The sequence below is a fragment of the Thermobia domestica genome, chromosome 15, assembly GCF_964235325.1.
Source record: "Thermobia domestica chromosome 15, izTheDome1.hap1.1, whole genome shotgun sequence".
Lineage (NCBI taxonomy): Eukaryota > Metazoa > Arthropoda > Insecta > Zygentoma > Lepismatidae > Thermobia > Thermobia domestica.
The window spans coordinates 175,763,190-175,788,428 of NC_137468.1; the positions used below are offsets into that span (position 1 = coordinate 175,763,190).

Genomic DNA, 25,239 nt, shown 5'->3' on the forward strand with positions numbered 1-25,239 from the left:
TCTGGTGTACGTTTTTCTCGGAGAAGGACGGGAGTGCTACAAGCTAGCAGTGAGTTTTGCAAAATCAATAGTTTCAGTTAATTTTCTGAAGATTGAAGGAAAAGGATTCATCGAGAGCAGACACTTAGCATTTCCATGGCAACTCCTCATTCCCACCACAGATGCTTAAAGGCATTTAAAAACTTCAAATTTAATTCAAATATACTGGCTGTTATTTGGTACACTCCCTCAGAAAATCCTGGATCCGGCCCTGACTACACTAATGTCACGTACATGGTATTACATATACTAACTACAACAATACAATCCTGTCATCAACTGTTCCTATCAGAGGTTCCAAAGTGGTTTCATTTGATCAATACTTATATAAATTAACAATAATATTGGGATTCAATACAATTCTTTGTAGAAACTCCTTACTTTACGTAACTACGTAAACTTGCTTTTAGAGTTACATACAGTGACGACTCCAGCTTTATGTCCTTAGGGGGGCAAAGGAGGGGCAGATACATTTTCGGGGGGGCGGCTATTTTCCACATGTTTGACTTACTTTATATTACATTGTGTATTTCGTTGTTGTTTATATTAGACCTATATGATAAACTTATTTCAAGTAAAATTTGTAACTAACAAATAAGTAACGTCTGCACATGAAATATTTATCAATGCAACTTTTGAAACCTTAACATAAATTGAATTACTTTCGCGTATGATACAAGTAACACATTTGTCTAGTACTATATGCTACGTATATATATATATATGGGGGCTATAGCCCCCCTTGACGCTCAGGTATACATTGGATAAAATGGACTTCAATCCTGTTTTACACTGGATAAAGCCCCTCCCTTGGTTTAGCCCCTCCCATGATCATATCCTGGATCCGCCACTGTATATAAAATTCACGGGGAGCTGCTGCTGAAAATCTCGTTGTCCAACCCAGAAGGAATGTAGGTACTAGGTACAAAGATGAAACTGTAGTTTTGAAAAACATATCTCTGTATGTACAAATACAAATTTTCATATTAATAAAATTTTTATTGCTTTCTCAGGCCTCTGAAGTGATTATGTGTGCCCAAACAGCGAATTTCATGAACATCCAGATCACAACTGTTATAACGTTTTTGTCGAAAAAGTGTAAAACGCTTTTTCAGGCCAGCCACCCTGAATGAGGTTTTCCTGGGTTTTTTCTCATTGCCACTAGGCAAATGCCGGAGCGGTACCTAACTTATAGGTCCCAGGCTGCTTCCTTCCTCCCTCAATTCTTTCTTCCTTTCCTTTCCCCGGATAGTGTGCTCACCGAGGGAGTCATCCCTCAAAACGTGATGGGCTAAATGGCCTTAGATGCCGAAAGCCCTGAAATCTAAATCCTAAATTCTCCCTTTGTTCCACCAAGGATAGTCACCGAAGTAAATTAATGAAGAAATCAGTGAAACACTACGATACAGTGGTGGAGAAGTGAGTGCTTAGTTTAAACGTGACGATTTCTCAACAAATTATGCTTTACATCCAGGATGACTTAAAGCAGTGACTGTTCTCGAAATCATGGATGCAATTTCTGACATTATTGTTTAAAATTTCGACCAGTGGTGGATATAGTCCGGGGCCGGGGAGCCTAGACCACTCCAGATTTTAAGTGACAAAAATAATTTAAGCTACTGTTTATATACTTTTTAAAGTGTATAGTAAACTCACGACATACTTATTATAGTCTGGGGTCTGGCTGCAACCCCCTTCCATAGTTTTTACCGTTTCAGCAAAACTTCTTGAGTCATATATTGTGGTCATTTCTTTGGAACGCGTCGGTAGCATAGTTCAGAATGGCTTGGGTATTTGCAAGTTCTCGATATAATGGGTTCCCAAAAGATCTGTCAGGAGAATAAAAGAGTGAGGGCATTAAGAGAAGTATTCTTCCAATTTGACTGTAATGCTGATCATTTCGCTCACGAATAGTAACTATGGACGAAATGTGGTTGCACCACTATGATCTTGAAACGAAACGACAGTCAGTGGAGTAGTAGCACTCATTTCTCCCTCGCCCCACGAATTCAACACACAGAAGTAGGTTGAACGTTCTTCTGGGATAAGTATGAAGTCGTACTCATAGACTACCTTCGCAACGATCAGATATTTAATCCAGAATATCTACATTACTCACAAAACTGAAAGACAAATTCAAAGTTCAACACCGCGGAAAATGGAAAGAAAGACATTCTGTTCCTTCAGGAGAATACACCTGTCCATCAAGCCCATGCGAACACACTTGACATTGCATAATCTAGGATTGCAATGTCTAGGTCATCATTCTTATTCCCCAGATTTAGCTCCATCTAACTATTGCCTGTACTTATTTCCCAACTTAAATAACACTTGAAAGGACGCCATTTTAGATCTGATAAGGGTAGTGCTACGAACAGTAGTGCGAGGAAGTCTCCAGATTTTGTTTTAACTTTTCTGCAAAAACTGGAGCACTGTATAAGATAGTAAAAGTAAACTCAAATCACTCTTATTAGATAATCCAATATATGATATAGAAAAGTTTTACGAAATTACAAAGCAGTTAAAGTGAAAAATAACATAGCACTGAAGAACTATGAGAAAAATAGACATGTATAGTACGAGTAGTTATCTATTGTATTGTGTTTTAATCGTTATTCTTTGTATTGTATTCGAATTACAATCGAGAATTCATATACATTAGGTTGTGTATTACAGTTATATCTTTATATATATATATATATTCTTTCTTTTCTGTATGCATTTTAATCTGTAACTTCTTTAAGATCTGACGATTGTAATGCTTCATATGGTCACTGAAGTTTCTGCAATAAAGACGATATGAATATGAATATTGACTCTCGGGGGAAGTGTAGAAGAGGTAAAACTTCACCATTCCATGTGCACTCCTTCTGGGTTGGGTTACGAATTTTTCAGCAGCTCCTGGTATATTTCTAGTCAATATGGTAAACGTCACGTCAGTACTTTGAAACAAAATAAGTAAGGGAGCAGTAATGCATACCAATTTAATTCCATACATTTATTATTATTATCATTTACAGGAAGGGAAAACACAACTCTTTTTATCTCCTTCAAAAAATTAAGTCCTGGTAGTCGCAAATGAAGCTGTTATAAGCCCATCCTCTGAATATTGAAAGCCGAGAATAATGTTTCAGGAAATAGAAGTATAGATCCTTTAAATAAAACAAAATATGAAACTGAAAACTTCAAATCTCGATAAATACAAACAAGTTATGTAATTGGTTTTACCTTTCTTTTGTTTCTAACCGAAGTTGATCCAATGAGAAGAAAACAAGTGGACCAAATCTGCTATTGTTCGCTAGGCACAATAATTAACATTCATAAGAAAGAACTATAAGTAAAACTTACCGGAAAAGTCGCTAAATTAGGAAACAGAAATATGCGCGGATACCCAGACGTTCAAAGAAGAAAGCTTGAGAACTAATCTGTTACATAGTACTCTGTAAATGCATAGATAGTACGATCTGAGAATGAGATTGGTTATGAAACTGATATAAAATACTATATGTAGAATGTTTTATGATTGTAGGAGTCTGGGGGGGCAGTCTAGATGTCAGTCAGGGGGGCAGGAATAGCCACTAGGGGGGCGCTCGCCCCCCTTGCCCCCCCTCTGGCGTCGTCACTGGTTACATATTTATACAGGCTTTATCTGTCTTTTAAGGAACTCATAAACCAGATATCAATAGTAACCCGTATGATTTAGTGTGATATTGTATAGAATGCTTTGGATAGACTTAGAAAAACTATACCATCGAAATAACATTTCATCTTGTTTTCAACACGCTTTAAACCCAATAAAATGAGTACATGAGAATCATATAGTGAGATTGTGAGTGAATTTTAATTTCCTTTGTGTACACTAATTGCTTTGCTTTTGTTTGAGGAGAGTGACAATGAGTAGAAATTCAGCGGAGCAGAAACCAGACATCGGACCAAGTGACGATGGATCGTAATGCATCAAACTTAAAGTGGTTGGAAATTATTCAAATTAAATTCACTTCAATCAAAATAACAACTCAGATGGGTAAACTCAAGAAATCCTACACAAACATGTAGGTGTGCCAGTCACATCACTGAGGTTTCTCTTCGACGGTAGAAGAATAAATGATGTTGAAACTCCAAAACAGCAAGAGATGGAAAACGATGACTTATTAAAGTGCAGGGCAGCAGTTCGTTCTGAAGTCTCCGAAAACAGTGAAGATGACTCGCTGTATAGCAAACTTCATTCTATCGTTTTATCATCCCTACCAATAGAAATGGATGTGGTACTAATCCATCAAATGGTTCTTGCGGCAGTGCCTGTTTTTAAATGTTGCTACTGCATTTATTTGGACAGAATTACATTCCTTCACTGTTTTGTAGTTTATTGGGTAAAGAACATTACAGATAAGCACAAGTTGTTTAAGATGCAAGCTGCTGTATTTTTCAAATTAGTTTTAGCATTTGATTTAATAGTGTTCTTTAGGGTTATATTTAATGCAAATGAACCATATGAAAATGTCTGGCTACACCATGGTGTCTGCCTCTCTATAGAGGTCAGAGATTTTTGCGCTTCTTGCACAATAATAGGCATTACCTTAGAAACCATTATGAAGTTACTGACAATATTGAGGACATTTTTGACAATTATAAGTTGTAGTCTTGTCATAAAATTTGAAACCTACGTACAGCAGCTTCGAAGCATCCAATAGTCAACATTATCTATAATGAAATAACTGAAATTGTGTTGAAGGTTATTCACTGAATAATATTATTGTGTGAAGTGATTATGCGTTCTTGTAAACAGCTATATGATTATTTATTTATTTATTTCTCTAAAAGTTTATTTAATGTGAATGAGTAATTTATAAACTTCTTCTTAAAGCTTAGTGCATGTGCATATTGTTTTTTCAGATTACATGAAATATTGTATAAGAAGTATTTGTCACCCTGGATATGGCCTGATATTATTTTTAAACTTACTTCTTTAGGCAGGGACCATGATAGATGCTTGAAAATTATTCAAGGGTTTACAAAAACAGTAAGTATTGCAGAAATCAAACAAATATTTTAATATGAACAAATATATAGAAATGACAGCAACATGAACTAAAACTTAGCCCTATAAACAAATAGTCTGAATTATATAGGGCTCCCAGAAACAGGTTGTGTTCAAAGTCTTGACTGGAAGACCAATCAGAAAACGACCATTAGGAAGATCTAGGCACAGATGGGAGGACAATATTAAGATGGATCTCGCAGAGAGAGGAATACAAAGTAGAAACTGAATCCAATTGCCTAAGGATAGAAGTCAGTGAGGAGCTTTTGGGAACGTGGCATTGAACCTCCGGGTTCCATAGGCCATAGAGTTAGTTAGTTGAAAGGATATAACTTAAATATCAAAGATAATATTCTGCTCAAACGTTAGGACTACGTAGTTACACGTGTTACACGGGAAACATAGAGACAATAATGCAGCTCAAACAACATCTTGTGAAACTTATTCAATGCGATGGAGTTTACAGCAACACTGATGCGTTTCTGAAGATCATTCACGGTTTTGATTAGTTGAAATACATAAACCTGGTCCTCCACAACCCTAAGTGATCTTCAGCAACGCATCAATGCAGCTGTCAAATCCATCACACCAAATAAACTTAATAAAATGTTGCTGGGTCTCGATGTTTTCCGTGTAACAGGTGGCACACACACCGAATGTTTGTAATTCCAATCAACTCCACCAAAACGTTACGCGTGTTTACAACTATTGTGAACATTTGAGCATAATTTGCAAGTATTTATATACGGTATAATGCAATATCCCCTTGATACGAAGGCGCTTCACATAGATAACAACAATAACAACAAAACAGACGGCGGACAGCAACAACAAGATGTGATACGGAAATGAACGATCGTTATCACCAACTCGAGGATTTCCGACGAGCAGAGGACAGGCTATAAAAATATACCCCAGAAACCAACACATCAGTTTCGGCTTATCAGTACTTCTCTCTTATCTTGCCTGGAGCTCTGAGAGATCCAGCTCAACACAATCTTCCTGGCTGCGAATCGGCCTTGAGAACTCCTCTCTCTTTTGGATGTGTCTGGACATCGAAAAACACTTACATCCATTTCCTGGCTACGACTGGGCCCCAAGGCTCTCTCTCATAACTGCCCCTTGACTCCGACTAAGACCTGGGACATCCTTACAAATACCAAAACAAGGGACTCCATTCAGTCTTCGGAACGCATATTTGCAATTATATTTCTATCTAAAAACGTTTATTTACATATTTACATCTCGATTAACATAAGTACTATATTTAAAATTACTTATTCATAATGTAATATATCATTCATAATAATATATACCACAGAACATATTAAAAATATGCAAGGGTTTCGAAGTGTCACTTAAAAATAGTACTGTTGATATTAAGGTCATACTCTTTCGAAACCAAACACTGATTTTGTGGGCACACAGTATAACTTCGGGGTGGAAATTTACAACACATACGTTGGATTGGACAAAATAGGAGCATAAGTTACTTCCAGTTGATTAGGTTGATTGAGAAAGAGGAAAGTATTTTTTTTTTTTATATGATAATTGACTTGTTTCTAGAAAACCCTCTAGAGTATGCATAATCGGAGGATTATTTGTGTATAGTATCTTGTAAAGATAAGAGTGTTTGTCGGAAGGGCAAATATCAATTTGTTGTAATTTCAGAGAATAATTCAGGTACGAATTGAGGAATGAGCAAAGAAGGTGAATAAATATGTTATAAGTGGGAAGCGTAACAAAGTGGTCTAAGTTAGTCTTAAGTATCACAGGGATAATGAAAGGAAGACAGTTGAATTGCGACATAGACTGCCTTCACACTAGGATCTTGTAAGCCCTATATGTGAACCTGTAATGTGAAGGCATTGGATATTCCTGATCCGCTCAAAAGATCGTGATACCAAAATGACAGCCATGCCAGAGGCTGCAGCTTTAATCTTGGCGATTAGTTGCAAGAAAATAGGAAAATAAGATATAGAACAATGTGGATTCATCCTATAAATCGTCCAAGATTGGAAGAAAGACAGTTCTACAGTGTGTTGCCTAAAATGTGAGATGAAAGAAAATATCTTAATTACTTCAGGATGTCTGTATCTTCGTTTGACGAACTGTATAATAGTATAAAGTGTGCATTTCATCAGAGTAACACCAAAATAAAAAAAATTCAACATTAAATATATGTACAGCTTTCTCCATTTCAACTGAGTTCGCACTCATATATGAAGGACTCTCATAAGGCTGCGTGTTATTTTCTTCTCCGCCAGCAGCCCGCTCGAGATAACTACTGGCGGCGTAATCTTCATAGCAGCTCAGGGCCACGGCTCACTTGCACTGAAGCGTATGAGTGAAGGCGTACATTTAAGACTATATAAAGCTAGTAGCTGCAGCTCACGCGAGCGACTCACAGAATCCTAGTGTGAAGGGCACCTAAGAACACAATAATAACAATATTGTTTTTTTTTTTTTGAATTACCAACGTATATGTTTCAAATCAGGCGTCGTCCCTTTGTTTTGATTGCATTTTTCCATTTCAACCTCAAGACTACGTAGATCATGGACCTACTGCTGTGTGAGATCCTAACAACATTTAACAGAAGAAAGTGCTATCAAAATTGAGCAAATAGATCAACACTGCAAATAATAGAATAGTTGAATTTTCCACCTGAAAAAGGTTGTACTCACAAACTTAACACGATTAAATTATTAAGGGGGTCCAAGCACCCAAACTCATATTATTTTAAGAATGTACAATTTTACGTAATCATATTAATTTTGTAATTGTTATTTTTACATAATATGTTGCTGAAGATGGGGGTTAAGATTCAGAAATACCACCTTTGCGTACACACTAAAGCTGGGTAGTAAGGAAGTGAATAATAGTTATTCTGATTTGGATTGTTTTAATACATAATGGAATCTCGCGGGCAACCCTTGTTTCTGTGGTGGTAAATCTGGTTCCTTAAACAATAGAATATATATACAGTTGAACCCCGATAACTCGAATTCCTTGATAACTATTTCTTCACATTCTTTTGAACTCTCCCTAATAATAATAAATGTTGAAATGACTTCTGTAAATCGAATGTTTGAAAGTTACGATCTCGATAACTCGAATTTTAAGGATTTCGTCATATTTAAAACTTCGATAACTCGAACTTTCGTATCTGTGAACCTCTACGAGAGAAGTTTACCTCTATAAGTCGAATTTCTCTTGATATGACCTCCATAACTCGAAGCTATACCTCTATGCTTTTACGTAATTGTCATTGTTACTAGTCCTGTCATTGTTGCCTGTCCTGTGTACTGTAATTGTGTTTTACTCATATCTAGTAATTTAATTTTGCTAGTCATTTAATTTAAATAACTTTGACAACTTCAAGTTATAGACAGAGGTTGACTAAATAAAACTTCGAGTTATGGAGACTTTCTATAGTTACTTTTCATGAAGAACGCGGAACCTTGTTATCTCGAATTTTTGTAGTGGTCACCTTGATAACTCAAACATTGATTACTCGAAAAACTCGGTAACTAGACTTTTTATCAATTCCCTTCAACTTCAAGTTATCGATGTCACATTGCATTCGTTCATTTTATCATAAGAAATGGAATTTGTAATCATGGATTAGTTCAACTTTTGTTCATAGGTTGTTAGACAAAGAATCGAATACCTGCGTCAAATGAAAAATCATCAGGACTCGCATCAAGGCTCTAATATTACATCAAATTACTACCGAGGTAAGTAAAATCTTATTATAAAGGGTAATTCAAAAACGAATTCTAAATACAAAAATAAAAAAGTTACCTGCGACTGACGTAATGCATGTATTGTGTAAATGCTGACATTGTATAAAAGGTACCCTCCAAAGTTTTTATTTTAATGGGCACTCTTACTAAGTTCCATATTCCATATATTCACAGTTATTCGATATAGAATGGTTTTCTGATGCGGGAGATATGAGTGGTAGGGCAAACAATTGATAAGCGCCGTTCAGGTAAAATTGAGTTACTAGCTGGAATAGGGTAGCATCAAACCACAGAACAGTATGAAGGTAATTTAATTTCTGAAATGAACCTGCAGGACAAGCTTGTGTCGTATGTGTTATTGCATTGAATTCCATAGGAATGTTGAACTGTCTTTCCCGGTTTATTCGAAACTTAGAAAATGTGACAAACCGTTACATTTTCCAAAAATCCTCTCATGTTTAAAATATAATAATCAAGTTATTGTTACACCTGCGAAACTTTCTCAATGGGTTAGATGACCTCTCGTGTCTACTGATGTAACTGCATTACTTCTGTGCGAGAACCAGGAGCGGATCCAGGGGGAGCGACCGATCGGGGCGATCGCCCTACCCCAGAACAGGAAACTTTCTTATTTTATATATAAATAAAACCCAACCGAGAGTTTGAAACTCTTAAAAGTAGCTCTAAGGAGCAGCATTACAACCCACCGCAACCCTAGAAGTCTGACCTGGATCCACCCCTGGCGAGAACCGAATTCTGTTTAGAAATATCTCTCAATAATGGTTACCGATGAGTTCTAGTTAACGTTGTTTGATCCAGTGTTCGTAGATTTCCGTAAGAAAATTTCCCTCGACTGACACAAAATTTTCCCTTTTCCTATCAAATTTCCTCTATTTTGTTGAGTGTCAAATTCAAACAACAGAAATTGTGAAAAAAATAATTTATCTATATTAAAGGAAGTGCCAACCACGTTTATTTTTTCCTTTACTTCTATAATTTTTACTTATCCCTTTTCTTAAAACAAAAAATACACAAATACCCCCAGGCAACAATCGGTGAAAATTATCCTACTTTGAACGCAGACACACACACACACACACACACACACACACACAAAAAAAAAAAAAACATATTTCTACCTATTGTGCTGGTTTATATCTGAAGAACAAACAAAAATTAAGCTTTTATATTAGTCAATCAGACAGCGTGAAAATTTCCTTAGAATTTTACGTTTTATCAAAAAATTCCCTTTCCTTTTTTTGCTAAATTTACCTATGAAATTCCCCTAGATTAGGGAACTTTCCCTCAAACTACGAACACTAATTTGATTACAGAGTAAACGTTCCCTTTCACTAATGCCGCCACTTTGCACGTCAGTTGCCACCAGTGAGCAATTTTGGAAATTGCGAGCAAGGGTTTTCAGTGCTGTCAAATCAAACTTGGAAAGCTTACTTTCAATGTAACGTCGATATGTCAATAGTGAATTCATTACGTCAGCCTCACGTAAGTCTTTCTGCGTAAAATTCGTCTTGAATTATTCTGAACTTAACTCTTTAAGAAGAATTAAAATCTATTAATCACAGTAAACAAAATTACAAGATTTTCCATCTCTTCCGTTAAAAGTAAACCGCTGCAGGAAGTTCGTTGCTATGTAACGGCGCCGTTAAAATCACCGTTAGACATGAATATGTTAACGAACTCGCCCGAGACAATTATACTAGTATATATGGTAATAAACAAAATTCAAAAATTTGCTTCCGTTCAATATGTTACCATGTGAGGTAGCGAAACAACGTATGTCAAGGTTACGTGATAAGATGTTAACTGATTGATTCCATTAATGAATTCGATGAAGATAATTGCATTCAAAAATTTGAATTATTTGAAGAGATATCGCGTGGAGTAACGGACGGACGTGCTAACATTACGATCTTATAAGGCTTGCTTGCGTGAACGTAGTAAATTTATGAGCATGGAAATTAATCCGGGAAAATGAACAGACAACAGACTTCGACTCTTTAAGATAAATTTTCAACTACTGTTTATTTACTTATTTAGGGAGTAAGTAAAAAATAATCCGCAATGTAGCTCTAACATTTTTTTGGAATACAAATTGGAAACTCACCTAAATATCATTTCTCAATATAGTCCCCTTCATTTTGAACGTACTTGGTCTATCTTTGCACAAGCTTCCTGACGCCCTTAGTAAAGAAGGATTTTGGCAATAACCACGTATTCACCGTCTCCTTCACTTTTTGGTTCGAAGTGAATCGGCGGCCCCTTAACGCCTCTTTGAGTGAATCAAGCAAGGGGTAGCCAAAGATGCAAGATAAGGACTATAGGGAGGATGAGACATTGTTTCAAAAATGAGTTCCCGAGCGTTTCAGCAGAGTGGGCAGCAGTATGTAGACGGGCATTGTCGTGCAACAACACAACAGTAGTTCTCGTCGTTTGGTTCGAATTGCAGGTTTTATCGTGTCAGTAAGCATCTCATTGTAACACTCTTTATTGTTGTGTCACTCTGTGATAATGTTCAAGTACTGGATTTATGCGTCCCAGAAAACGGTAAACATCAATTTTCTGCGGATAATTGGGTTTTGAACTTTTTCTTGCTTGGCGATTGTGAATATTTCCACTCCATACTCTGTCGTTTACTCTCTGGCTGGTAATGATGGATCCATATTTTTTCATTATAACCATCATAGTGATCCAAATGATTTGGCATATATCCAAGCGCATTTCTTTATGTAACACTGTGAGTTGTTTTGTAATATATATTGCCCAGACTTTAGAACCATAATCAAGTTCACTTCTAACAAGGGTGTTAAATACAGTTATTAAAGCATGAAGATTTGACCTGAAAATTTTTGTTGGAAGTGGTTCAAAGATTGGATCGGATACAAGACTACGTCTATGTAGTATGAAACAATGTTATTCTGATCTTAAATGAATGTGAGTAATTGTTAGTACTACTGCCTATATTCTCACAAGCGAGCATTGGCCACTATTGATTTCAACAGACGGTGTGCGTCAAGAGCCATATATGTCACATAACCCCTTTCCCGTATACTCTTCTTGGGATAAGGCGTGGGAGACCCGGGTTCGATTTCCGGCGAGAGCTCATGTAGTTCTGGTTGCACTTTAGTCAGTAGGTCCACGTCTCATATAGCCTCGCTCCTGAAAGGGACGTTAAACTCAAAATCAACTCAACTTTTCTTGCGCTAAGTCCAACATGGCGGTTTTTCAGATTACGCCTATTCAGTGGAGCTCTACATGCATTCTTCATATCGAACATTTGACCTCAATCTCTCTATTGGTTTCAAAATTATGGTATACGGTATACCCAGTATGCACCCAGTATACGGTCTGCCCCTGAACACCCTCATTTTCTCTGTTTCTTTTGGTGCTGAATCCAGTGCTGGTAATCATTTTCAACAATTAAATTCACCAAGTCGGAATGTTCCATTGTCAGAAAAATATATTAGAAGTAGATTGCTTTCATACGCAAAGATATTAAATGAGTTTTACGGTCCACGATTATGTCATCTAAACTAACGGAGACGATGATTGTTAAAGCAAGTGAATGATGATAGAAGAATTGGTGGAATAAAAAAGTGGGAGAAAAGGGAAAACTCCGAGAAAACCCATGGACATGATGTTGACCACCACAAACTTACTTGGCCGGGGATCGAACGAGGGACCCCATGTACCAAAGATAAGCGCTTTACCACTGCGTCACCGTGCCTCTGAAAGAAAGAGTACAACTGAAACGTAAGATCAAATCTTACGACTACATCATTCATTTCTCTGCTAAACTAGTATATTTTTATTAAATGTAAGTTAATTACAAAGTTTTGGAAGAAGAGTTTCCGACCTCGGTGGAACCTTAGAGTGGGTGCGCCTCTTTTCATTTTTATCTCTATATTTCTGTAATCATGTAAAATAAAGTACTTAACGTATTTGATTTTATAATAGTTTTCTTCATATCTCTGTTTCAGAAAAGGAAAGACTGAAAGTGTTTCTGGATATTCTAATAGAAGCCTCTGAAGAAGGAACCATACTGACTGAGAAAGAAATATATGAACAAGTTGATACTTTCATGTTTGAGGTAATGATTTCTGTTATCTCGTACGGAGAGTGATCAGAAGGTATGGTTACAAAGTATGTAGTGAAACATGTATATATTATTTCATACAACCAATACAGCCAATAGATAATATATACACAGCAAAAAATGAGGTGTTAAAATAACAGAGCATATCAGAAATACCTGGTTACTGGCTGTGAGTATTTGCATTGTTTTTTTTTTTATTATTATTATTGTTTTGTATGAGCAAAGCTTTGCGAAACATATTTCGCATTTATGGCAAGTAACTAATAACATTCTATCTTTTCTGTAATCGGTCACAATAATATTGTTGTAAACCTGTGAATCATCTGACAACAGTTACACAGATAGCTCTGCTTCCATCTGTTTTCTTTATTTGTTATTCTTGTGTCTTAGCATATATGAACATAAGATGGCAGAACTGTTGCCTACTGTTGTCAGACGATTGACAGGTTTACAACAATATTATTGTGACCGATTACAGAAACCATAGAACATTATTCGTTACTTGGCATAAATGTCAAAGATATTTCACAAATCTTTGCTCATATTAAACGATAAATACCAATGCAAATTCTCTCAGCTAGTAACTAGTTATTTCTGATATGCTCGGAAGGCGATGTCTTGGTGCTGAGTTAACACAAGTAACACACTAAAGTGGTAGTCATTTTGTGTTGTTTCAACACCTCATATTTTACAGTGTACATTAGGTTATTTTTCGGCTTAGTCTCCATACCTGTTAAATCGCTTGTCGCATCGTGGAATGAGTTTCAAGATTCATTCCTGGTAAAATCCTGTCCTTGCATATTCAGTCACGCTTCCGAAAGACATTCCTAATTCCGCCATCAGATGTCATAACTTGACCCTCCTGTTATCCTGTTATAAGCTTCTCCACGCGAGCTGTGTTCAAATATATTCTGCCATGCTTTCCTCTTTAGTGACGTTTTATCTACCAGTCGCAAACTTTTGACAGCGTTTTGCGACATGCTACGAAAAATTACAGTCTCTCCGTAAACGCCTACCAGCTACCGTTGGTTAGCCACGGTTACATGTTTTGCTCACAAAAGTTAACTGAGTGGACTTCGCTAACTCAGTTTTCCAAACGAGCCGCCATTTGTGTTTACATACAACTAGCGCAGTAGGTAACGGCTGGCTGAAACTCTGCACAGTTGCCAACTCCATGTATTAAAACTATCACACACTCCTCATTCCTCTATAACAGAAGAACTCCAGAAATACTGGTCTTGTAACATTAGTTTCTGATCCTTGTACTTTGCTGCTACCAGCAACTTAAATTTATTTCTTGACGTTTAAATCACTCTTTTAATTAAATAATACGTGTTTCATGCATCAACATAGACTGCAATGTTAAATTTGTTTTGGTGATCAAGTGTTAGGAATTTCAATGTTCACTTGTTGAGTCTGAATAGTTCATCACCAATGTTTGAGATTATTATTTCATACAATTTATCATACATGTGAGGTAACAAAAGTAAATATTATGAAAAGCCATTATAAGTACAACTACTTCATTAACTCAGCGTTCTGATACAGAGTGGAACTCCCTTCAGGACAGCAGGGGCGGATCCAGGACGGACTTATGGGGAGGTTAATACTGCTACTTAGAGCTACTTTTAAGAGCTCCAAACTCTAGGATGGGTTTTATTTATATATAAAATTAGAAAGGTTCCTCTTCTTGAGGGGAGAGAGATTAACCCGATCGCCCCTGGATCTGCCCCTACAGGAGAGCGAGATTACAGAATATACGTTAAGTTTTATTGCTTCACTTCAGTTCATGTATTCCATATCTGAAATCATCTAATATGTGTCTTAGAAAGGAATTATCTCAGGGACAGTCTAGAATTTGTCTATGGAACATAAAATTCATAAGTCTATGGATATGTGAAGTCTATGGAATTATCCAGCTGAATAAACAATCGAGGGAAGAAAAAAATGAAAAAAATTACTGTTTACTGTTTGATCGTGGAGGTCATTTCAGATTTTGCCACGTGGGAGGCGGATAAATGCCACATATACAAGAGTTTCACTTTTTTTATTATTATTACTATATTACTATACAATTGACTAGAAACTATGGAGTCTTCAAACTCAGGAGGACAATGCCCTCGCCTTTCCCAAATGACGCTCCAGTTTGCTTCCATCCAATTTGACACTCCACATTTTCATATTCATATATGACAAATTAGATTAGACGACAGATTCTAGGAGACCGACATTAAACATTCATAAAAAATGACTCCTCATAAAAATAGAAAACATTGGCCTTCTCCTTCAAATGTAACATATTTGATCGTTACCATTTTTATTTATTTACCTTTATTTTAATGTCAATCACTATTATTTGATACTATATATATACTAGCAGCGTTCACCCCGCTTCGCTGCGGTCACCCCGGAACGCAATAAACTTTGTTACTTAGATAATTTTTACTTTTTCGCTTTCAAGTGATATGATAAAAACCATAGAAGATTGCAGTAAATCTTAACATTATATCGCCTGTCATTTATGTTAACACGCCCCGCTTCGCTGCGGTCATCCTGGTGCTGGCATATTGTAAAAGTGCCTGTAAAAATAAGCAAATCAATTAAAAAATTTTAAACAGAAGATTCAAGCTATTTTCCGCTGTATATCGCCTGTCATTTATGTTAACCCGCCGAGTGACACGGTCATGCGGGTTGCATATAAATACGTTTATTTTTACCTATGATGAACTAACAAAGGATTTGTGGACACCTGAATGGTCAATTATCTCAAGACACTGGTAATTAAAAATTAAAGTGATATGATAAAAACCATCTAGGGTCCAAATCCTAATAACCCCCCAAAAATGAAAGAAATTGGTTCAGCCGTATTAGCGTGATGAGCGAACAAAGAATTGTACGTTCTCTTTTATATATATAGATTACTGTATATAGCATAATTACCAATGATTCGTTTTAGTTTTTAAGACGAATTCCGCCGTAACAACATTTTTACCTGTTATAACAACTGAAAGTACAGTAATAATAAATAAATAAAATCTTTATTTATCCATTGCAGGGGCATGAAACTGTATCTTCAGCCATTGCGTGGACCATTTTCATGTTGGGGCACGAACAAGAAGCTCAGGTATGATCTCTGAATTTTAATTACTCAGTAATATTTGTCCAATTACGTACTATCCTGTTGACGTTTAAAATGTTAAACTGTTAAGAAAAAAGTGTCCATTTTCTGCAGTTCATATCGAAGTATTTCTGAATTTTAAGAATCGCCTATATCTAGTCTTGTTAAGCTTATAGACAATTACAATAGTTAATTTATTATCAGGACGGTTTCCTTAGCTAAATTTTATGTAATTGATTGTTTGAAGGTATAACTTTTATTCATTCGACTGGATTTGCAAACATAGCAATAAGAAAATAGTTAATACAATATTACATTACAAACGACAAGCATCAACAAGCTAAGTAAGTCACTATCTGATTCATACAATACATTGAATACGATGCCATTAATGTGACATTTTTGTAAATGTACATATATAAGTTTTGTTTTCTTGTTGTTCCTACTAATAATTTAGCACTTTACTTTTCTAAGAATCTCCGAGGGAACACTAACACTAGTTGATTTTCACTACAAGAATAAATTAAATTAAAGATTGCAGTTGAACGATACTCGTGTAGGGGAGGGGAAAGATTTGACAAGTTTATTGTGTCACAAATATTGACTAATATCCAAGGTAATCATTTCTTCGGATGAGAACACTGTACCAGACACACATCCAGAAATTTTTGTTGGGGATTCAAAGTCCGAAGTCCGGACCACATGAACACTCCATCAATGCGTCTATCAATGAACACTCTACCAATGCGAAACACATTTAAAAAGAATTTTAAAATTTTTGTTGGGGGAGGGGGTCGGACCTGGTGGCCCCCTTTGTGGATACGCCACTGGAATGTAATTCTAGTAATAAGACTAAGTCTTGCTAGCTGCGGGCTTCCCCGCAGATACCCTTATTTGATCGGCCTATGGCCTCGCGTCTCTTACGTATCAATCTTTGCATCAGGAGTGAATTTCGTGCATTTGCTCTTAACATTTCCTGAATTTTGCCCAGCTTGGGGATTTACCCTCTGACCCTCACGTTTACTTGGCGCATGGCCTAGCACCTCTTAAACCTCCAATTCTGACAAATTTCAAGTTTCTTTCTTTATTTTAACTATCTAAAAGATAAGATTTTGTATCGGAAGAAAACGCTCATTCAAATAACATGGGAATTTCTCCATCTTTCCTTTAGACCGTTAAAAATTAAAAATATTCACTTTCGGTAATTTTCCTGAGAGTCAGTCCCAGAAGGCTTCAATTATGCTAAATTTCATCATTCTAATCGTGCCGGTAGTGCCTAAACATTTTTGGGATGTAGAAGATGTCCCATATGAATAACATGGGAAAGATTTTTAAGTTCCCCATAAAACCACCCTACAGTCGAAATTTTTTATTTTTGGTGATTTACGTAAGTAACGCTAAGCACACCGAAGTTTAAGTTTTTATTCCAATTCCAAGTACCTAAAATATGAGACTATAGGTAAAAAAAAAAAAAAGTCAATTTAAATAGCATGGAGAATTTCTTCCTCGCCCCCTTACACCCCTAAAAGTTAAAAATATTCCCTTTTTGCAATTTTCCTCTCGGGTAGTCCCGATAAACTACTACAACCGTAACAAATTTAATCATTGTAGGCTTACAGGTAGTACCCAATAATTTTCGGGTGTAGAAAGTGTTCCATATAAATAATATGGGTAAGATTTTTCAATTGCTCATAAAACCCCATTAAAGTTGGAATTTTTAATTTTTAGTAATTTACTTAGGTAACGCTAACGAAAACGTAAAGCATATTGAATTTGAAGTTTTTATTCCAAATACCTAAATCATGAGATTATAAGTCCAAAAAAGGTCCATTTAAATAACTTGGGTGATTTCTTCATCCCCTTTATATTCCTTAAAAATTAAAAATATCCACTATTGACAATTTTCCTGGAGTCAGTCTCGGAAAGCTACAATCATGTCAAATTTCAATTTTCCACGTGAACTGGAAGTACCCCTTTATTTTAAGCCAATTCATGTTGTTTTATATATAGTTAAGAGTTAGGATATAAATATAATTAATAATGCAAGTTTCACTACCGGAATCCTTCCTATGGAAGGATATAAATATAATTAAAAATGCAAGTTTCACTACCGAAATCCTTCCTATGGAAGGATATAAATATAATTAACAATACAAGTTGCATTACCGGAATCCTTCCTATGGAAGGATATAAATATAATTAATAATACAAGTTTCACTACCGGAATCCTTCCTATGAAAGGATATAAATAGAGATGCAAAGAAGCCGGCTTTTTTGAATCGATGGTTTTTTGCACATAAAAGCCGGCTTTTTTGGGAATAAAACGAGCATTTTGGAAATTTTGGCTTTTTTCATTTTCATGATATTTCTGTTTTAATAGCTTTCTTATAGTATACTCTAAAGTTAAATAAGATTTCATGACCTAAATGCTATATTTCGCTCTGGAATTCACCATAATGATGGATAGAGCACATGGTTTATGAATCAAAGTGAACATAAAGTACGTAGTATTTGAGGGCAATTTTATAAGCTATTTAACTTTATTTTAACTTCTGAATTATCGATATTTTTTCTCCTCTACATCATTTCTCTTTCGTCATCCGTGTTTCACTTCTTAGAGCCTAGTACTCTAGCTTCTAGCACATAATTAAACTTATGTTTTCCAATATATCCATCAGAGCGTACGTTTTCCAATATATCTGTCAGAGCATACTTCCACATTTCCGTTATATTGTAGCTGTGCAATGATTTAACAATAATCTTCCGGACACAGCCTTGAATACCATTTGATAGAAATAATCAGTATCGGATTTAGAAAAATATTTGGGAGGGTTTTATCTGAATAATGTTTGGTTTTTCTAAAAATTCCTAACTTTTACTTAAGAGGAGGTTAAAAAATTGAAATCTTTAAGTTTTACGTCCCATGGTTATGCCGGTTAGGCTAAAGGAGACGTTGATGATGAGAGATAAGTGAAATGGTGGAATGAAGAAAGTGGGAGGAAACGGGAGAACTCCGAGAAAACCCACGAGCACGGAAGAGGAGGTTAAGTTTACGAATACAGGCATAACAAATATTTCGTTTTGTTTGTATATTCAGCTATAATCTTTCAGATACGACCTTGAAGACCATTTTATACTGATAATGAGTGGGATATTTAGAAAAGTATTTTGGGAGGGGTTTTTCGTATTAAAGTTTAATTTTTCTAAAAATTCCTACTTTTTATTTGAGGACATCTTGAAGTTTATGAGTAAAGGCAAATCTAATATTTGGTTTGTTTTAGAAATTCCGTAATTTCGGGGTAGCGGCTTCAATCCGAAAGACATCCCCACCCTAACCCTCTCCGCAAATCCATCACTGCTGGTAATTAGTAATAACAAAGATTTAAAAACGATTAGAAAGGAAGTCTGCCAGGACTCACAGTACACGCACTATCTCTACATTCACAGATGGAATTAAGAAAAACTTTTGTCAAAATGGTCGAATGCGGGGTTGAATCCTGGACTTCACGATAGAAGCGCGAAAGCTAACCACTCATGTTTGCTGTCCAGTTGTGCTTAACTTAAATGTATTCTCCCTCTCTTTTTCTCTATGGCCACAAAAACTCTCCATTGACTTCTGTTCTTATTCAATTGAATCCAGTTTCTACTCTGTATTCCTATTTCTGCTAGATTCATCTTAATATTGTCCTCCCATCTGGTCCTAGGTTTTCCAAATGGACGTTTCCCGATTAGATTTTCAGTTGAAACTTTGAAAGCGTTCCTACTTTCTTCCGTTCTGGCTACATGACCTGCCCACCTGAGCCTCCTAGACTTGATGACTCTAACGATGTTGGGTAAACCGTATAAATTATGCAGTTCCTCCATATGAAGTTTCCGCCATTCCCCATTCCCGTTCCTCTTGGGTCCAAATATTCGTCTCAGAATTTTATTCTCAAATAATTTCAGTCTGCGTTCTTCCCTCAGCGTAAGCGAACATGTTTCACAACCATAAAGCATAACAGGCATGATTATTATTTTATATATTTTAAGCTTTAAATTCCTTGACAGAATTCGCGACGACAAAATATTTTGAACTGAATAATAACAAGAATTTCCTGATTTCAGTTGACATTTAATTTCTTTGTGGGTATGATTTTGGTCTGGTAATACTGATCCAAGATATTTGAAAGTATTCACTGTGTCGAAAGTATTAATTGATATTTTCACGCATTCATAATTTGCCATATTACGATCTTTGTAAACTTCCTTGTATTTAGATTTCTCTGCATTTACTCATGTCCCTGCAAGCCTTTAATAAGGCCTCTGCTTTCTTTCGATTGTTCTCCTATCAGATTTACATCATCAGCATACACCATAACCTGGTCAATACTATTCAACTTTAGGCCCTGATTCCTATCTTTGATTTTTCTTATGGCGTACTCCGGAACAAAGCTGAATAATAACGGCGATAACGCGTATCCTTGATTCAGGCCAATCTCGACGTGGAAGCTCACATTTTTCTACTCGGACTTTACTCTGGGATTCATTTAAACACTTAATAAATCTATCTTTTTCGGTATTCCAAATTCTGTAAGAATGTTGTACAATGTTTCCCTCCTAACCGAGATGTAAGCCTCTATAAAATCAATAAACAGGTGATGTACTGGGTAATATATTCCTATTTCTTTTCGAGTGTTTGTCGAATGGTAAATATCTGGTCGATTTCGACTAAATCCACACTGATAATCTCTAATAATTTCATCTGCATATGGGGTCAATTATATTAATAGAATGTTGAGAGAAATGCCTCGATTTATTACATTATTAGAATCAATTTTATCGTCTTTCTTGTGAATTGAAACAGTGATCGATTCTTCCTTGCTTTTTAAATGTATTTCATAGTTTTTTTGGTAAAAAAAAAAGTTTCGTAACGATATGTTCAATTTTCTTGTTTAAAATTCAGAAACCTTCAGAACTGGGTAAACCGTGATGGTGGTTATATATTCTACAGCCTAGAAAACCATACGCTCACATGAACCGTGTATTACGTATATGAGCACCGCGGTGGCTCAGTGGTAGAGCGTTCACCTCTGGTGCTTGAGGTCCTGGGTTTGATCCCAGCCCCCGCCAAGTGAACTTTGTGGTGGACAAACACCGTGTGCGTGGGTTTTCTCGGGGTTCTCCCGTTTCCTCCCACTTTCTTCATTCCACCATTTCATTCATTACTCATCATCACCGTCTCCTTTAGCCTTACCGGCATAACCGTGGGACGTAAAACAAAGATTTCATTTCATTTCATTTATTACGTATATGATCAATGAACAGAAAATTCGATACTTTTCCGATTCTGAACAAGCTTACGAAACAGTCAGTGCATTATAGAATTTGGAGCTTTACCGATTTTGCAGATCCGAAGTACCGGATAGAACAGATTATTACGTATGTGATCAGCCAGTGAAAAATTTCTTCGAAATATTCATACAATGTATATGGAAGTTAAAACTTAACTGAAAAATTTCAAGAATGTACAGAACTACCCGAAACGAAGCTCTTGATGTGCAGATTTCTCATGTACTTCTTAATTTTGCTTCAAAAAGAGAGTGTGATATTTTGAAGTAAAAATACTACATACAATTTTGCTAGTTATTTGTGTATCATTTTTAAAGTACTTATTGTATATAAGAGGTTAAAATATTATTACATATATTGGTTAATCCTTTGGAATTCATAATGTAAATATGTTAAGAATTAAAAAAAAAATCTTTTTGAAATTCATGTTTGTTTTCGAGGTTTCATATTATTATCTGCATCAACCACCAATTAAATGAGGTTTTTTTGTTTTGTTTTAGAGAAGCGAAACAAAGTTTGCTTTATCAGTTTAGAACAACATTTTCAAAAAAGCCCAAAATTTCCCAAGCAAAAAAGCGAAGCAGAAAAAACCGAGTATTTTTTTTTTCAAAAAAGCCGTTTTTTTCCGAGCCCTTGCATCTCTAGATATAAATATAATTAATAATACAAGTTTTACTACCGGAATCCTTCCTATGGAAATATAGCACATTAGTGCACTTATATGCATTTCTCCCAGTTCTTTTATGTGGCAGACTGACAGCGAGCATCGCTTTCCAGTGCCTTAGGCGTCCTAGCTCTGCACTATTCTCCTATCTTCTCTGATACCATTTCCCACGCTTCTCGATGGTTCAAATTCCCTAGTGTAAACATACGAAGTAAAAGTGGGAAGTCTCTAATGGCCTAAAAGTTCTTAAGGCATTAGAAGATGATTTTTGTAAAGAAACAGTACATGAGCAATTGTATGCGATTTTCATTGTTTTATCTGTGCCTATATGGTGACAGAAAGAATGATATGTCGCAGTTCTTTGGAATTACCCTTTTAGAAGCTAATTTCTGTAGAAAAGGAATCGCACGGTTTATTTGATAGCCCCAGATTGTTCAACTGTACAAGTTGCAAGTAGCCAGCATATGCAGAGTGCATTCAATAGGTTTCGGGACTACCTCAAAATAATATATTTATCAAACAGTATCATCTTCTTAGGTATTGTTCCGTTATTGTCAGGTCACTTGTAGCAACTGAGTACCTCCCATGGTATTTGGTCTTAAGCTAGTTCTTGATCTTCATGTACGATTTTTCTCTGTTGATACTGTCCACCAAATGTAACCTTCTTCGCACCCTCCATCTCCTTTCTGCCACCATACCCTCTAGCATGTCCCTCACGATGCACTTCTTTCTCAGCCAACGTTCCAACGAGTTTCTCTTTCTTTTCAAAATTACATTTAAAATTGTTCTTTTCTCTCGCACCATTCCTAACATCTTCTTATTCGTTTTCTGCTCGACTAAGCTAATTCTCTCCATTCTTGCCCGCACTTACAAGGGAACCTTCCGAAAATGATAGTTGCAGTGAAAGATGTGACCTATGCCAATTGAAAGAGCTGTAACAGGGATGTTCATTCCCAAAAAATTAGCTGCCCATAGCAATAGGTTCAAGAAATATAAGGGTTGGAAGTTCGGGAAACAGCAAGGTTGGAGAAGGGGGGAAAAGTGCAAATTCCGCAAAAAAGCGGGGCACGGCAAAATACAATGCTGACAAGTGATGTATAGAAAGAGACTTGCCACAATAGGGAACAAATAAATTCCACCAGTGTGGATAACAGTGTTGCCAACTGCAATGAAAAGTACATGTTTTGCAAAGAGCACTATATGAAGTGCGTGCAATATTCAGTGTCATGTAGAACATAAGATATGACGTGTATAATCAGTGGTACAATCTAACAAAAGAGAATAGAAAAACAGAAGTACGCAAAATGTGGAAAAGACGAAGTTGGCCATAATGCGCCACATTTGATCACGAGCTGTGCATACTAGAAAGAACAAAACAAGAAAGCACCAACTATGCAGGAAACCGACGTACCTAGAGTCGAAAAGAAAAACGAGGTCCAAAGTTGGCAACACTGGCCATGAAAATCCAGTCAAGTCTAATATAGTTAGGCCACTCGCTTCACACGGAGAAAATCCCGGCAAGAGGCATTAGCCTTCGCATCATTTGTATATGCTCGTCCACATTTTACGTGCAATTGTTCGATGAGACAATGGTCCAAACAGAAGATACATTTGGAGTGAGCACAGCAGAATACTGCCAATCCGTCAAACATGGTACAATGATCGCCTGTGAATGTCTCGAAACAGTACTCTAGAGGTGTCGGAACCTTTGGTGGTCTTTCTGGCACATATCCACACCTGTAGAAAGCAAACATAATCAAACGCTTGATCTGCTGTGTGTTGCTGTCTGTAGTACTATCACCGCCTATATGATATATCCAGAGTGTCCCACCTAACTCTGCGACTGAAATAGTTTCAAAGCGAAAAAACAAATATGACACATCCAGTTGTGAAGGAATGCACCCATGTCAGCGGGCGACAAACTTCTGGGAGACGCAAGTGCCTCCAAGTCCCCCATCATAGGGTCCCAGGGGCCAACTTCAAAATTTCAAATAGCACCATCGATCGAGTTATATTTCTTTCGATAAATCTTGGAATATGCAACAACGCATATCAGAAATATTTACTATATGGGATTTGAAAATGGCCACCAAAAATATCTGCTCGGTGACAAGAACAATGTGCATTTTTGTCGGCCATTTTGAAACCCGTGCTTCATATAGCAAATGTTCCCTATATATGTAGTTGCACATTCCATGATCTATCGAAAGAGGTACCACTCGGCTTCTGTTGCCCTTTGAAAGTTTGAAGTTGGCTCCTGGGGCCCTATGATGGGGATCCTGGGGGCACTTACTTCTCACAGACTTTTATCACCTCCTGACATTGGTACATTCCTGCACAACTGGATCCGTCACATTTTTGTTCATTTCGCAATTCTTTCAAGTCACAAAGTTTGGTGGGACACCCTGTATATTCCCACATACGACCCAACCATGAAATAATGTGTACTTCTATTATCGGTTGTTGGCTCAACCCAACCATTTCATGTTCCCCGACTTGACATTGCGTCAATCACTCTAGTATTGATGCATTCCGAGTGCTGCCTCTTACCGGAATTTTCTTTTTGTGAAGCGAGTGGCCTAACTATATTAGACTTGACTGGATTTTCATGGCCAGTATTGCCAACTTTGGAACTCGTTTTTCTTTTCAACTCTAGGTACGTCGGTTTCCTGCATAGTTGGTGCTTTTTTGTTTTGTTCATTCTAATATGCACAGCTCGTGATCAAATGTGGCGCATTATGGCCAACTTCATCTTTTCCACATTTTGCGTACTTCTGTTTTTCTATTTTCTTTTGTTAGATTGTACCACTGATTATACACGTCATATCTTATGTTCTACATGACACTGAATATTGCACGCACTTCATATAGTGCTCTTTGCAAAACATGTACTTTTCATTGCAGTTGGCAACACTGTTATCCCCACTGGTGGCCTTCATTTGTTCCCTATTGTGGCAAGTCTCTTTCTATACATCACTTGTCAGCATTGTACTTTGCCCTGTCCCCCTTTTTGCGGAATTTGCACTTTCCCCCCTTGTCCAACCTTGCTGTTTCCCGAACTTCAACCCCTTATATTTCTTGAACCTATTGCTATGGGCAGCTAATTTTTTGGGAATGAACATCTCTGTTACAGCTCTTTCAATTGGCATAGGCCACATCTTTCACTGCAACTATCATTTTCGGAAGGATCC

At 36.5% G+C, this 25,239-nt stretch overlaps 1 protein-coding gene across 1 annotated transcript in view; it reads left to right on the forward strand.

Annotated features, from left to right (window-relative positions):
- LOC145671729 (cytochrome P450 4C1-like) overlaps positions 1-25,239 on the forward strand; it is a 99,452-nt gene that overhangs the window by 29,954 nt on the left and 44,259 nt on the right. Inside the window, exons 5-8 of the mRNA XM_081740932.1 lie at positions 4,933-5,059; positions 8,725-8,815; positions 12,823-12,932; positions 15,994-16,062. Of these exons, the coding sequence (XP_081597058.1) occupies positions 4,933-5,059; positions 8,725-8,815; positions 12,823-12,932; positions 15,994-16,062 (397 nt within the window). The remainder of the gene's footprint in view (positions 1-4,932; positions 5,060-8,724; positions 8,816-12,822; positions 12,933-15,993; positions 16,063-25,239) is intronic.